Consider the following 17,126-nt stretch of genomic DNA (forward strand, 5'->3'; position numbering starts at 1 on the left):
TTGTTTGTAGATATATTGTATGTATCTACTAATACAGATGGTATAAAATGCAGTATATGTTTTACATGTATACAAAAGAGACCTTTACAATGTGCATGGATTTCAAGACCCACTGTCATTAACTCAGCAACAAAATACAAACATGGTAAAGATGAAGAAACCCAGTTTTAGTTTGACCATATCCCTTCCCCCCAAGATTTGCTTTCTATTTCCTTCCTTCTCTGCCTTTGATTCAAACCTGTCGGGTTTTTTAAACTTTTTTTTTTTGTCATTAGGAACACCTGACTAGAATGGTCACAACACAGTGTAATCTGAATCTGGTTGTGCTATTTTCAAGACGATTAATTTAGATCTCAAATAAAAAATGTGTTAACTTTGGTTGCTCAATTATTCTATGCTTATAAAAACAGTTATGAAAGGACATCATAGCTACAGAGTTTAAGCACATCAAAATTTGGAAATTCTCTTTTAAGACTGGCAGTGAATATTAACACTCATTAGAGCAGGAGCATTCTGTACAGATAAAATTTTGTAAAGTTTCCATGTTAACCCCATGCTTTCAGTTACTCATAACTTTCTAAAACTCTTACCTTTTAGACTCACATTTTCTAAACTTGGATTGTGCACAAAGCCAAAGCATTGGAGCAGCTAGAACAAAGATGATTCAATTGTTTTCTGGGGCGGGGGGGTTGAGAATGAGAAGAGTGGGGAAAAAATACTTCCCCACTATATACAGATTTTAAAAAATTCTTGCCTCTCTATTTTGGGCTACTCTATATCCAACAAGAGTGATGGCAGAAAGTTGAAATTTCTCATGGAATGATGTGTCATTGAGAAAAAATGCCTTTGTGTATTTGAGTGAAAGTTGGACTGATCTGACTGAATATGGCCCTTTGAAAATAGCATACTGCAAGAGCACTGAATATTTTACACAGGGCTTTTGGTTAAATTCGTACAGAGTGCAGCTAAAGAAGGCTGTGGTGCACCTAAAGTTTGCAGGAGAGGGGCTTCCTACTGACAACCGCCTAAAATATGTTGATCCAGGGATGCCAGTGGAGCCTAACCAACAAACTAGCAATCGTGTATGAAAAATGCCATAATCTGGAACTATTTGCCTTGATGCTACCCGGCAGTAACAAATACTATACATACACTTATGCAGTTCTGAATACATCCAGCAGACAGCTGTGGTGTCACAGATGCATTAACCAGTGTGTTACAAATAACAACCTACCTTTTTTCATAATTGCCCTTATACACTATTAAGGAAAAAATATTGTAAGTCGTTGATTCTACAGATTTTAATATAGTGGCCCCCATAGATCCTTCCACAGACAACTGCCCTTTCTAACCTCCCAATGTCAAGTTCACACCTCCCCTGTGGCAATTAGAATGTTTGCATGAAAAATTAATATCAGGACAGTATTAGTGAAACACGAGGGAAAATCCTTGAATGAGGCCGCTTTGTTACTTCCCCCATTTTTTACGTTTGCTGTTATTTCTTCTTCCCGGATGTAAGACTGTTTTATCGGCACTGAAACTCCTCTGCTTGGCTGAAGCCCCCACAGCTCTAATCTGTCCAGGTCACTTTGCAGTTCAGTTCTATCCTTCTGTTTGTTCACTACTCATCCAATTCAACATCATAAAACTCATTGCAGTTGACTTAACAGCAAACACCTGACAAAGAAAGGCATGAAGGAACCAAAGCAGTTTACAGAGAAGTTATTATGTTTTCATTTTAGTTTCGTGGTCCTAAAAGAGTCCTGGGCTAGGCTCTGATGAGCAGGAAGTTCCACCAGTGAGACAGGAGAAGCTTCATCGACTGTCTGAGACCCACTCATAAGCTGCATGTGGTTAAATTATATATTAGAGGCCAGATGGTAGCCATAAATCTGGCAGATCTGCCATATGAGGATTCTCCCTACCCAGAGGATTCTTGGTGGGGGTATAGAGACAACCATCATAATGGTTCCTACACCTGCCTTCCCAATCCCAGTGAAAGGGGCATGGCTGAGGCCTCAGTAATTCCTGACTATTGGAATAGCCCTTTTAGGGTCATATGCAATGGGGCTTAGATTCGAGTAGCCATGATTCTGCTCTGACATATCCTGGAGACCAGACTAGCCAGCCTCTCACTGGCTTCAGAATCAGCTGAGCCAAAAAAGTAGCCTCAGGATCAGCTGAGGTAAAAAGCCATTTGTGGACCCTTCCTTCCAGTCTTGCACAGAACACACCACACCTGCACCAGTGGATCTGGGCCTATGTATTTTTTAGTCATAGATATAAAAAAAAAAAAAAGATTCCTGAACTTAAAGAGCTTTAAGGTGAGAAATCTTTACTTATTTACAACTCGTAAATGGTTTTCATCACATGCTTCGTCCATAGTCATGAAAAGAAATTTTACTCTTCCATCCAAGCCTCACACAGACTTTTAGGCCAACATTTCCCCAAAACACTTAAGTGCTAAAAATAAAACTTACAGTGCAAACCGGGTTATGGCCTTCCCCGTAATTGTGCTATTGTGAAAACTATTATTATTTTATTGATTGTATTACAATAGCACTAAGATGCTCCAGCTGCAATCAGGCCTCACTATGCTTGATACTGTACAAACACATAGGAAGAGATAGTCCTTGTTTGTGTGAGACTATGTAGGGCACTACTTGGTTCCTGGTGAATAATTCCAGCTGAGCTTTTCTCCCCTCTTGCATGGGTGATCTGGTGAACTCCTGTAAGAATGGCTGCTTTACAGATGGAGGGGAGAGAATACCTTTGAGAAGGGAAGGATCCCCACCCAGAGGTTATTGTACTGTCGAGCTTCAAGCTGGCACTATTTTGTGTTTACTTTCTCTTTAAATTTATTTTATTTTAGTGGTAGCCTTTAAGGAAAAGACCTTGCTGACTGACTCTCCCCTCTCCCTCCCACCCCCTCGAGTTATTCTGACTGCTTATATCTTATTTGATCCTAACTGCAGTATCTGGATTAGAGTTTGTGTTTGTTTTTATATCTAAATCTTTCCTTGGTGCTTGACATTTATGTGCCTCATATTAAACATACCTAAAAGATTCCTTGTTTTTCTCCTTCTGATGATCTGTAGTGTGCTGAAGTGGGTTGGTTGCTCAGATTCAGCCTTAACTTGAAGTTGTGTGCTAAAAGCCAAGTCTCAAAAAAGCAGCCCATCCTAATTGTTGTACGTGTAGACAGACTAGAAGCTTTCCTCATTTGTTGTGTTGCTCAATGCCACATAATTTTGTGATTCATTCATATATATATGTATATATGAATGAATCACAAAATTATATCGGGGTAGAGGTGTGTGTGTGTGTATATATACACACACACACACCTCTACCCCGATATAACGCAACCCAATATAACATGAATTTGGATATAACGCAGTAAATCAGTGCGCGGGGTGGGGGGGACTGCACACGCCAGTGGATCAAAGCAAGTTTGATATAAAGCGGTTTCACTTATAACGCGGTACGATTTTTTGGCTCCCGAGGACAGCGTTACATTGAGGTAGAGGTGTGTGTGTATGTGTGTGTGTGTACTTTGAAAAAACCCCAATCATTTTTAGAAAACTTGCCCATCACCTCTCAGCACTAAACTAACAGTGTGTGTACTGAGAGATAAGTGGTTCTAATGATAAAGAGTCAAGCTGCCACTTATCTGAAGTATATACTGTCTTCCAAGGCAATTCCCCCATTTCAAATGCTTATAATCTCAAAAAGCTCTAAATACCAGTCATTAGACCTCTGATCTTCTCCACAGTTCCCTGTAGCTGTTTTGTAAATACACACAGTAGCAGATGGAAAATGCTGTCTTTAAGCCTGGGCTGTTCCATTATTTTGAAAGGCACCACCTTTGAAGTACCCCAGGAAGTCAAAATGTGGTTTGTCAAAGGTTCAGAAAAATCTCTAAACCAGCAGAGTCCCATATGGCATGGCAGTTTGTCTGTTACACATGACTATTTTTTTCCACAACAGAGGAAAGAGAGTTGTAGAGAGGGCTCAGGTTAGTGCTAAAGGGCCATTTTCACCTTTAATTTACCACAGCGAAAATCAAGAGTAACTCCATGGCGTTGCTTTGATTTTACATCAATATTATTATTGAGAACAGAAGCTGGTCCAATTGATCCATTTATTCCATTTCTCTAACTTCCTTACTAGTGATGCTTCTTACCTTTAGCCAAAGAGAAAAGATGCCTTGGAGTTTGGTACCTGTAACGTAAGGCTCAACTCTGCTTTTACTGAGGTCAGTGAGAGCAGGATCAGGACCTCAACTGGCATGGGAGGTGGTCCGCTGTCAGAATTGGCTCAGCCTTCTCATCACACCCAAATAGAAAGGTATAATATCTCTGTTACAACTAGCCTCATCATCACTTCCAAACTTGGCTCTTTCATTCCTGCAGCATCTCTAGACCTGAAGCCAATTTTTTTTAGGCCAGCTAGAACCTAACATATATTTGCTGTTTCCCTTGCTTGTAATGACAGTTTTTGAACACCCAATTTGAGATCCCGAGGGCCCGCTTTTCAGAAGTGATGTGCGTCCTCAGTTCCAGTTAAAGTCAACAGAAGCTATAAGTGCCTAGGAGCTGTAAAAATCAGGCCTAAAGTGTCTCAAGCTGGGCTTCCAACATCAGAGGCTATTTTTGACAATTTTGACCCACATTTTAAGGCTACTTTGGCTTTGGAAGCCAAATTTGATTCCTATGGAGAAATTACACTAGAAGCACAGGCTAAATTTCTGGAAGCTGAGTTTAGTTCCCAATGAGAATATTCTTTTTTTAGAGAAAGTCCTAGATGGAAAGTTCAAAGACTTTCTGTATCTAATCTATGTATGCTATTGAACTGTCTCCTATCACCTGGGCATCTTTTGCTGGTGTCTTGATGGAGGGCAATCAGGGCCATCCCTAGCCATTTTGGTGCCCTACGCAGCCCCTCTGCAGGGGGGTGGCCCCAGGCCTCTGCAGGGGGGGGCTGGCCCCAGGCCTCCACGGGGGGGCAGGAGTAGGCTTGGGGTGCAGGGGGAAAACCACCCCCCCAGCACAAGCCAGCAGAGCGGGCTGGAGCCGGGTCGCTCCACTTCCTGCTGCCCGGTGAGTGCAGGGCAGGCCTGACCCCACACTCATGGGGCGGCAGGAAGTGGAGTGACCCGGCTCTAGCCCGCTCCGCTCTGCTCCCCTGGCTTCCAACCTTGGGACTTGGGAGGGTTGGGGGGAACTGCCCCGCAGCGCTCACCAGAAGCACAGCTGGGAGCCAGCGGCATGGAGTGGGCTGGGGCCAGGTTGCTCCACTTACCACCACCCAGTGAGTGCAGGCCCGACCCCTACTGCGGCCCTCAGGGGAAAGGGTGGAGTGGGAGTGGGGCTGGGGTGGGAAGAGGCAGAGTGGGGGTGGAGCAGGGGCGGGGCTTTGGGGAACGTGTGGAGTGGGGGCAGGGCTGGGGCAGAGCTGGGGTGGGAAGAGGCATGGCTGGGGTGGAGCAGGGGTGGGGGCCATGGGGGAGAGGTGGAGCAGGGGCTGGAGCAGCACACAGGAAATTTGGTGCCTCAAATTTCCTGGTGCCCTATGCAGCTGCATACTTTGCATATGGGTAAGGACGGCCCTGAGGGCAATGCCCTCACGGGCAGAAAACTAGACTTTGGAAAATGTACGTGAAAGTTGTAACCGGAGGCGTGTCAGAGAGGATGGACGAATAAACAGCTACATATTAACATGCAGACAATACTCCGAGCTATTTTGAATTTGACATTTTGACTCTCTTCTTGAAATAATTAAATCTATCGTTATTCCTATCAGGTGGTGAGCCAATGGGGTAGCCTCAAATGTTTTATTCCCAGGAAATGTTGCACTTTAATCATTTTATTCAATAACCCTGGGACAAGGAAAGAGTAATCACCAAAGTCTGGAAGAACAAGAGTTATTATTTCTAGGGTCATTGAGCTCAAGTATTACCTGACCCTAGGCAAAGTAACCCAGGCTCATCACAGGAGATTAATCTCATTAAAATAGGATTTCTCCAACCTTCAACTTGATGTTGCTGTATTATTCCAAGCCAAGATGCATGATGTATTAAGTGGGGTTGGGTGTGAGGGGGGGAGTCTCATATATCATTTAGATGAAGCTTGACCATTTTTTATTAGCTCAAGCTCAGAAACGGAAACCAAATGCTGGTGACAAATTGGAAAGTTTTGTGAGAAAACTCTGACAAAGAACTACCATCGAAGTAGTTTGTTCCAGATTTGTGGAGATCTTTTCCTTATTTAGGTGCCAATCCTGCAAACACTTATGCATGTGCTTAATTTTGTGTATGAGAGAATACTCCCATTGACTTCAATAGGACCACTCTTGTTCTTTAAGGTAAGCCCATGCAAAGTGTTTGCAGAATTCAGGCCTTAATTTTGATTTTTCTTTTTTTCTATTTTTCCCTGCATTTGTTTCCTGTGTTAACTTGAGTTTTTATCCTATAATATGTAACATGAAACCTTCTGAGGTCAGCTTGCAATGACCTTTATCTTGTTTGCTTGGACTTCACAATGAAAGAAGAGTGTAAGCCATTTCAATCAGTCTTCATTTCCCTTCCCCGCCTTCTGTTTTGCTAGGCCTCTGTGTGCCCTTTCCATGTAAAAATGAATGGGGTGAGTGGCAGAAGAAGAGAAGTGTGTTTTGTTAAGAGCTGTTTTAGCATCACATTCTCTTGTGTGTTGTGGAACATGCAGTGCTGCAAAAGGGGTTATGATGGGGCCAGCAAGCTATGCATAAGCTGAAAATCCATGTCTAAAACCAATAGAAAACCCCCAGATGTTATGCTGCTTGTTGGTAGCTTCCTTTCCTTTAAGCAACTTCAGTCTTCTCCAGCCTTCCTGCCAGGGGCGGCTCTAGACATTTCGCTGCCCCAAGCAGGGTGGCATGCCACGGGAGGCGCTCTGCCAGTTGCCGATCCCGCGGCTCCGGTGGACCTCCTCGCAGGCGTGCCTGCAGAGGGTCCGCTGGTCCCGCGGCTCCACCGGACCCTCCGCAGGCACACCTGTGGGAGGTCCACCGGAGCCGCGGGACCAGCGGACCCTCCGCAGGCATGCCTGCGAGAGGTCCACCGGAGCCACCTGCCACCCTCCCGGCGACCGGCAGAGCGCCCCCCACGGCATGACGCCCCAAGCATGCGCTTGGCATGCTGGGGTCTGGAGCCGCCCCTGCTTCCTGCTCCAGCAGCATGTTTGGCCTCTGTTAGCCAGAGATGGAAGAAGTCACTTTTGGGAACTGCTGTTGTCTGTTCATGGTTGTGAACACTAGAGTCTAGAATGACCCCAAAGCCCTTTCAGCACCAGGATCATTGTCTAAAATTTTCCCAACATTCTATGGGATTTACACATTTGTTTAGGTGTTTTGCTGAATAGGGCTTACGTATAGTGCTTAAAGTTAAGCATGTACTTTGTTGAACTAGGAACCAGATCCCTTAGAGGGGAGGTCCATACAGTCTCAGGGACCCCTCTCCACACAGCTATGGGCATCTGCCCCTTTGTGCCCAGCAGACCCTAGATGTAGACTCAATTGGGAGGATGGAGGCAAAACTTATGCAATAGGATCTGGCAAACTCTCCCAAAGGAAAACTGAAGAGTTCTATTTTCATCATCGTCAGTTTCCCTTATAAGGCCTACTTCCCTGCCTAGCACTACCCAAAGAACTAGGGCAGAGGAAATCCTACTGCATGCAAACTACGGGTAGCCCCACAACTAAACCAAGAGTAGGGTGGAGAATTTGCCTGCCCTTTTGGATCTCTCTTTCTTGTAATACTTGCCCAGCACCTAGATAATACTAGGCTAGGCACATTAGAGATGAAGATAGACTTGAACTGCTACAATGAAATAAAATTAAACTGAGGAAACAATCTTTTAAAATACAAATATAAAATAAAAATGTGCACTCCTAGCAAACTTCAGTCATTTCAAAAAACACAAAATGGGCTCAAGCCTGTGAGGAATGAGCTTCTCCCAGGAGATACTGCGTCTCAACTGCCATTGGAGGCAGTCATTTACAGAGAGGATGCTCAGCATCTCCCAAGATGGGATTCATCCTATGCAAACACAAGTCAGGAGGTGGGCTGTTTCTTTGTTTGTTTTTGGGTGGTTGGGTATTTGTTTGTTTGTTTTTGTACCTTGCATTATTTCATTGTTTCCTATTTGTATGTATGGTTGTCTTTTTCTTTATTTGTACGACCACTGTCCTTCCCATGCTGCTGCTTTTGGATTATCTCTCTGACATAAGTGTTCTGTTCTTCAAAGGTCAGAGAGGGGTCTTCTGTAGGGCAATTAGCTTCTTGTAACTCAAGTGGCCTCCCTCAAGTTTTTCCTTAAAACTCACTTCTCCCCATCCTTCCATTTCCAATGAAGCCTAGTTCTGTCCGCTCTGATCCTCATATCCGATCTCTAATAGTTTGTATTGTCTCTGCCTTAATTAGATTATTATAAGATCCTCTGGGCATAGACCTTTTCCTTACTCTGTGCTTGTAAAGTGCCAAGGAGTCAGCCCTTTGACTATGGATATAAAGGGGAAAAAGTTTCCACCAGCTATGGTTATGATGTTTCAGATGGGTGAAACAGTTCAGTTCCAGTCTAGTTGCAGACACTAAGCTGTTCCTTTAGCATTATATATTTTGTGTTGCTTTTATGTGGCACAATTGACTGCAACTACTGCAGGGACTTTTTGTCACTGGATTACTTTATTGAGATGTTTAATCCATAAGAGACTCTGTGCAATATGATATGCGGGTTTGTCTTAGAGGTAATAATATTGTATTGATGTTTTACTACAATGTTAACCCTGAGCTTGATGAGATATTACAAACAGCATTTATCTTGTATTGTATTGCTGATATGCATTTTCTTGCTTGGAGCTATCTTGACAAAGTGGTGGCTGATACTGGATAGAAAGCATTGTACTTCTTGTGCCTGCAATATTTATGTTGCTCTCGTTTTCCAGCTTTGTTGCTTCCCTCCCCACAAAATGGAGGATCGAGATACAGGATGTGGCATGCCCTTGTATTAGTGAGACATTTCTTGCTGTATGGTTATGATTTTCATCTCTTATCCTTGGAGCTGCATCTGTAGAAATGCAGTAATCTTCAATGCTCCAGTTTTTATAACCTTTTCCTTCATGCTATCTAACACAATAAAACAATAATAAAATCAATGTTTCTTCTAAAGAACAACTTTATATAAATATATTTGAATTTCATATAATTTTCCAAATAATGTATATTTCAAGCCACCACTCCCATGTTGTATATATTGGGTCCACTTTATTTTTTGAACTGGCCAATAAAAATGAGCCTAAATTATTTGAATACCAGTGGAGGAGAAAAGAGAGGATTGAATATGTTTGGATAATTGTGATTTTTAGATGATCAGTGGAATTTTCAATGTGCTTAATAGATGTTTGGGTTTGTGACCCTGTTTTGTATAATAGGAAGCTTTGGATAACTGAGCTTCAGACAATTAAGGTGGAACTGTATATTCAGAGATGTGAAAATTGGGATAGAACTGCTATATCAGATAGGCAATTACAATGCTCAAAACATGCCTGGCATAGAGCACTGTATTGTAGTAATATAAATATTACTATGGTATGCAGCAAAGTTTCTGATGGACAAATGCAATAATATCTTACATTTTATATGTTGTGCCTTTCATGGTAAAGTGTTTCACAAATTACATAAACAGTGGTGACCACTGAAATGCAGCCATCTCTGGGAGGGTGGGCAGCATCAATCATTTTGCTGTACCTAATATAACAATAACAAGGAGGGAATCTCTCTCTCTCTCTCTCACACACACACACACACACACACACACACACACACACACACACACACACACACACACACACCTCTCTATTGTTATAAACATTATCTTTAGTTGGGAATTGGTCCTGCTTTGAGCAGGGTCTTGGACTAGATGACCTCCTGAGGTCCCTTCCAACCCTGATATTCTATGATCTGGCACCTTTAATGGCCACCTCATACAGATGGAACTATTACTAAAGTCTCGTCTAAAGGACACCCCCCCACACACACAGTATGCCATTTAACTATATTGGAGGTGGTAAGCTGATCTATAGGGCTTTCCTGGTGTCTGAACCTTCCTCAACAGGGTCCTCTTGAGGTGGTTCTCCATTAATTTATAATTACATTAAGATGGTCCTTTGATAACATCATTTTAAACCTCAGTATGGATCATGATTTTTGTTCAAAACATATAGATTTTTGACCATTGACTGAATTTAAAGTAGCTGCTAAAGGACTTAGAAAGAACTATTCTAGCAATACAACCAGTGTAGAATGCACTTTCATAGTTCCGTATGAGAGCTCTTCCATTGCAAGCTTCCTTGCACACAGCAAAGAAAACATGGTTGTGTGCTAGTATTTGTGATAATAAAAATGTTATGTAAATTCATATGCAAAATAGGAGCAGCGCTTCAATTCTTGCAAATTTGCCAAAGCAGCTCCCGTTGCCTCAAAATTTGGGTATCCCATTCTAGCTTCTGTAACAACCTGTTATTCTCTTGGAGGAAAAGTAGCCATGGAGGTGAATTTAAGCTGAATAGGGTTCCATGTACTGCAGATATTCTAAAATCATCTAGAAAGGTGGTCTGCAACACATCACATCCCCTGGGAAGAAAGATCCCAGGATGATCAGTCAGCCCAGGTGAATGCCCAGAAGTACTGTGATCACTTACAATCATAGAAACCATAGACATGTAGGACATCTGTCTATCTATGGGTGAGAATAGTATTACTGATCTTTTATTTGATTAAATATTTAAATATCTGTAAAATGTTATAATTTATTTAGCTGCACTTTAGTCACCAGTTTTCATGACACTTGACAGAAGCAGATATTGTCCCGCCCTCAAAATATGTACAATCTAAACAAGACAAACATGGAAAATGGTGATGATGAGCAAGAAAGAAGAAGGAATGAGTGGGATGAAGGAAGCAACAAATATGATGTGAAACAAATGTTAGTGGTAGAAGTTTCCAAGAAAATAAGGAAGGACTTGTCAGAACCCTAGTATTGAACGCACACCTGATAGGTCCTTAAAATGGCAGCCTTAGCTGCTGTGCCCTGGCAGTGCATTCAACCACTGCTCCTGACCATCAGCCTTAGTGCTAAAGGCCCACCGACCCAGGCCTCAGCTTGGCTGGACAGACAGCATTCTCATTGGGTACCTATGAAGACCCCACCAGGAAGAGGAAGGTGTCTGAGAAATAGACCATTGCTGCTGTTTGCTCCCTACACTGCCCTGTTGCCTCACTTGACCTCACCTCCCTAAACAGCTGACCCAGTCCCTTGGATTGAATCTTCTGGCTACTGAAGAGAACTGCGAGGACTCTGACCATTGTCCTCCTGCTACCTGACCACCCACACACACTTCACTATTGCTCTAGATTGGTGCCTCAGCCACCAGGCATTACATGGCTAGAGAGGAGAAGCAAATGGCACTAGAGGAGAGATCAGATGGGCAAACCTGACTAGAAAAGGCAGGGAGAAAGGATGCTTTTCAATCATGGATGGACCTGATCCAATGCCCTGTGAACTCAATGGAAAGACTCCCAATAAATGACTTTTAGATTGGGCCCAGGGAGAAGGAGGTTATTCCTGGAAACTGGGACCCATAAAATAGGTACAAAAATGCAATTGGTGAGGGAGACACAGTGCCTCATCTAAAGCTCTTTTGAAGTCTATGGGGTAGACCTTCCATTGACTTCAGTAGGTGTTGGATCAGGCCCAAAGGGAGTAGAAGAGGAACTGGCTGACCAACAAGGTAGAAAACAAAGAGAAAAAAGAACTGAGATATAGGCAGGGGGAAAGTTGTGCCATGCCTTGGAAGTCAAGACAAGAAGTTTAAACTCAGTATGGAAAGAACTTCAATAGAGTGCAGTAAGTGAGTACCAAATTACAACATAAATGTATGTAGAACTCTGCAGCACACACGAGAGTACAATATACTCTTCTTTCCATACTTGTGTATGTACAGTACATTAAAGAAGACAAACCTTGTGACGCTGTACCCCATAATGCTTTATGGGAATATGACATAACTGGAATATGTTTTGTGCTGCCTGTGCCATGTAACATATCTCTGTAAAGGTTATGGTCCAGTATATCTATTCATCCTATTTGTACACATATATCATTTTGTACTTGAGGTTAAGAACATTGGCTGCATACTTGCTTGATTTCTAAGTAAGCTTTGTGAGGCATTTGGTCAGCTTCTTTAGGAAGAAATTCACAAGGTTAAGTACCCGGTCAGGAAGCACTTGGGGAACAATGCATCTTGGAATAAACCAATCCATATAAGTCTTCCTGGAGACATACATACCATGTGGACAATGGCTTCTGCCTGTAAAGACTGAGAGTCATGCATGGACATGTGACTTGCCCAGGTGACTCCAGAACTCCATCTTAGAGCTGGTATTTGCATGGGAGTGAGGAAGGGGTCTCCACACACAAGAGAGAGTCTATTTAGACCCCTCCATTTTGTTTTCAGCTGGCTAAAGAGGGAGCCTCTCCACCCCCCAGGATACTTGAAAGAAACTGGAACAAAGGACAGTAACTACAGGGGGTGTGAGTGATTGCTGGACCCAGGCAGGGAAGGCAGGGGTAGAAGTAGTCTTGGCACATCAGGTGGCAGCTCCCAAGGGGGCTTCTGTGATCCAACCTGTCACAAACCTCACTGAGGTTTTTTTTCAAAGTTTCCAAAGATTACCAGTAAATAAGTGAAATTACATGGATTTTCCCTGCTATAAATTAACACTTATGAGCTTTTAGATCAAGCATAGTATGATTTTAATATCTGATGTGATGTGCCTTCTGCAGCCTAACAACTTCCAGTCCATCAAGTACATCTGCCTGCAAGTCAGGTCAGAAGCAGGTCCTCCATCCTTAACTCATCTCATCAGGTTCAGGTATAGTGTATGAGTTAGAATAAATTAAAAGATGCTTCCAAGCTGGGATCTTATTTGCCAGTTTTCAGACTGGAAGGCAATTTTCCAGGCAAGCTCTGGCAGATAAAGCTTGGAGAAATTTATTTTAACTGAAGGTAGAAACCTTGAAAGGCTGTTGAAATTTTTACCAGATTGCTAGAATTATTACGTCCCTTTTAAGCTGTCGATGTTCCTAACATTTCTAAGTTGAAGTCATCCTCTTCCTCTGCCACAGTGCAAAAGCATATGCCAAACAGTGACCCTCATCCTGAGGCAACAGCTATAGTGTTGTCCACTTTTAAATGGCAGCATAGAATAAGTTTCAATCCTTTTGATCCCATCTCCACCATCTCCCAGTAAGACGGATCTTCACTTGTTACACTTGGCTAGGTAAAGAGTTTGGTGTTTTCCTGCATAGACAGCTCTGAGGCAATTTTCTCAATCAACATCAAAGTAATTGTCTTCAACTCTTCCTGAAAAAGGAGCATGATCCATTACATATGTTTGTCTTTCAGCATGTTGTCCGTCCAGTTTTTGTAGTTGCATTACAATTTTGTCAGGTCTCTCTTCCTAATAAAGAGCAAACTGGGAAAACAGACAATTATCCATAATACTTAGAGATACTCAGATAGGAGGAAAGGTGTTGTATGTTTCCCTTTTTATGTGGTGAGCATGAAAAGGAAGATTAGCTCTAAATGATATATTAATGTAATCTCTCTGATCCATTTTGGAGGGGCAGTTGTCTCAAATAGTGGAAAAACTGGCTCTGATTTAAAATTTAAACCCCGTGTTACAGACACTGTTCACTTCTGGGGTTTTGAAGGAAAAATAATATAGATAATTAAAATACCTGACTTTGAAAAGTGGCTATTCTGCTTGTGGGGTTTTTTTGTTTTTGTTTTTTGCAACTATTCATAAGGATTTTGGCTACAGAGTGTATGTACACAGCAGATGGAAATGGAGCACACGGACTTTGTTAATGTATGTCATATACTTTGTTGACTCTGGGAATGCCCCTAGGATCATCACTTTAGAATACCTCAGTACATTATGAATTGTAGTGGATGAGGATCTGGCTCTTTCTTTCATTAGAAGTGACAGCACTATACCACTATCTTTTAGCAGTTTTGAGGAGATAAGTGATGTCTCCCTAATGGCAATAAGAGCAAAGCTTTTAACTTGTGTACTAGCTGGCTGTTTGAATTTCAAAATTACCTGGCCCTGACTGAGGTTATTTAGAAGTTACAAAAGAATTGGAATATTTATCTACAACATGGTGCCTTCATATTGCTCTCCAAGTGATAAGATAAAGATGAAGTAATACAAATATGACCAGCTAGACCCTGAGCTGGTGTAAAGAGACCTTCAGTGAATCATTGAAGTAAATGGAGCTGTGGCCATTTATGCCAGGCAAGGATCTGGTCTCATAGACATTGGTTTCTATGAGCCCAGTTGTGAATGACTACACTCCATCAGCAAGAAGGGTTGGGTAGCAACAAGCTACCGGACCCTAGACTCTCAGAAGAGTAGGAAAGTGCACCCCTACCTTATGGATTCCTGCCCTGCATCATCAGGATTCTATTTGCAGAAGAGGTGCTCCCAGCATATCTGCTAATCCTTGTTCCTTTGTCTTGCCAGCCCAAGGCAGGATCTGGCTCATTAGGGTAATATTTTAATGTATAGCACTGCGTCCATCTTAAAGACAAATGATCGTTTTGTGACTACACAGAAAACAAACTCAAAATAGGTTTTAAAATTTTCACTTTGGTAAATAGGATGCTAGCATTTAATGGAAATGTTCTGTACCATCAGATCATCAACCATATCATGTTTGTATTAAGTTAGGGCTAAAAGGTAACTCAGACTACATGTGCAGGGCAGTAAGAAACAGCATCGTCCCTTACATCTCTACTCAGGTGACCTGGTCTAGGTACATAGGAATAAACAGGGCTGTATTTCCTCCTTGGAGCAAATGAGGAAAGAGGTGGGGAACAGGCGCAGACTTGGCTCCACTCCCCTCTTCACTGGCCAGAGTGGTTGAGCCAGTGTAGGGCTGTAATAATTTGCTGCTGGTGTAGGTCAACAGTCAGTTACTACCCTATGAGCAAGGAGGAAGCAGGGATGGAAGTGTTACCGGTAGATAAGTCACACTGCCTCCAGGGGTGGTGCAGCCATTGCTCATGGCTCTGCCTAAAGCTACATTCTGGCCCTTAGATAGAATCATCCTGCCCAACTTTATATTGTTCTTTGACATTTCTAATGGAGACCAAATTTTTAGAAAGCTAACAAGAAATATGATTTAAGAATAAAATACAGATTTTTCTCAGCATGAATTCTTATTGTGGAGCCCTTACGTCTATGGTGTTCATTCTGTCATTTCCATCGCTAACAAAATGCCATTACAAATTCAAAAGGATTTGCAAATGAAAATTGATATTTTTGTTAAGCCTGAGTTCTGGCAGTATAACTGAGGCAAATGGTTTGGTTTTGTTTTTTTGCAAAAAGTGCTAAATACTGGTTTGGAACGCCTGCTGGAAAGCACTTTGCACAGCACACTAATAAAGTGTAAATGCAATATTCATTTAGCATCTGCCCTTTAGAGCATTTTAAAAATACTAATGATATATCATTATACTTTAAAACAAAAAAAAAGGCAAAAAGCTCTTTGGGGAAATGATGTAGGGGCATCGTATACTGCTCAGTGATGGCAAAGAGATGAATTATAGAGCTGTCAGATACTCAGAATTGAAACTACAGCCCTTTAAACTTAGAATGCTTATAAAAGTGCATCAGTTTTAGCTTCAGGAAGATAGATTCTATGTCCTCTGTTTCTGGGGAGATGTTTAAATGAAGGCACTGAGATTCAATAGTGAGGTACATAAAATATAAACTTTATGGATCGTGTCTGCCCTCTGGGTGAAATTCACTTCCGTGCCAACAGACAGAATCAGACGTAAACTCTACTTTGGGATTTAAGTATTGCATAAGTGGCATTTATCCAATGCAAAAGCCTTTTGCTGACCCTTTGCAAAGGAGTGAATTTCACACTGTATTAGCGTTCACGCAGTACTGGCTAAACTTTTTACGTTCTGTCCCTGCATGCACTGAGCTTAATGTAAAATCTGGAATTTATTCTCAGGGGTCATTTCTCCTTTGGCTATTCCAAAGTTTTGATCAGAAATGTGGGGCATATTCCTCAAGACCTTACCGAGGAAAGTCAAAGATGGGCTATCCATAGGCTCTGGCTTTGTACATCTATTAAAAGATACAGGGAGAAATTATGAATAAAGTCCAAGTTATATTAGTTATGGAAATGGAAATCATTGCCCTCCTTGAATGCTGAATGATATCCCAAACACTTCGATATCGAATGACATAAAACTCTGCTTTGAAGAGCATTAGTTAGAAAACAAATTTCAATGAGACAGTTAAAGGACTGCAACTTGGACAAAAGCAGAGTGACTTGCTTCTTTTCTCACTCAGGCAGCTGGGCTCTGAGAGAATGCACCACAATGCTGAAAGGATTGGTGGCATATGGAAACGTTATGTTGTCTACACAGAGGAAGTGATCTCTTCATTGTTTATAGCTGAAGCGTAAACTCAGTGGATGGCCCAAAGAAGATTTAATTGTCAAAGATCTGGACACTAAGTATTCCTTAGACTACATGCCCATGTGGGGACATAAAGGGAAACAATACACATGTAGCCTTTCTTATGTCCCTGTTGGGACTACATGGGCCTGTGTGTCGAGGAATAAGTACAGTTGCTAACCCCTCAAGAGATGGGAAAGGGATAGAGAGGCTTGGCTCTGCTTCCACAATGTGCTGGCCAGCCCAGCTGGGCTGACTCAAACAGAGACGAGAGGAACTTGCTGCTCGTATGGACCAAAAGCAAATTACTCTCATTGCTCTCTGTCTGGAACAAAGGGGCGGGGGAAGAGGGAAATGTGCCTCTCTGAGAAAAACCACAATCTAGCCCTAAATAGTATAATTGTTCATAAGTATCTTGCGCCCCTCTCCCAAATCCCCTGCTGCTTTTGTTTTGGAGTTAAGCCAGAACCTTGAATCTGAGCTCCTTCAAATTTGGAGAGGACTGACTTAGAATCCACGAAACTGAACCTGCCCGTAAGATTTTTTGT

The 17,126-nt window shown here is 42.2% G+C and overlaps 1 protein-coding gene across 2 annotated transcripts in view; it reads right to left on the minus strand.

Moving 5' to 3' along the window:
- Positions 1-8,773: 8,773 nt before the first annotated feature.
- Positions 8,774-17,126, minus strand: part of LOC123371303 (secretory immunoglobulin A-binding protein EsiB-like) — a 52,902-nt gene continuing 44,549 nt past the window's right edge. For both annotated transcript variants that reach the window (XM_045018751.1, XR_006579752.1), the window contains one exon: positions 8,774-9,163. In XM_045018751.1, coding sequence (XP_044874686.1) covers positions 9,160-9,163 — 4 coding nt within the window. In that variant the 3' untranslated portion in view covers positions 8,774-9,159. The remainder of the gene's footprint in view (positions 9,164-17,126) is intronic.

This window comes from Mauremys mutica, chromosome 5 (assembly GCF_020497125.1).
Source record: "Mauremys mutica isolate MM-2020 ecotype Southern chromosome 5, ASM2049712v1, whole genome shotgun sequence".
Classification (NCBI taxonomy): Eukaryota; Metazoa; Chordata; order Testudines; family Geoemydidae; genus Mauremys; species Mauremys mutica.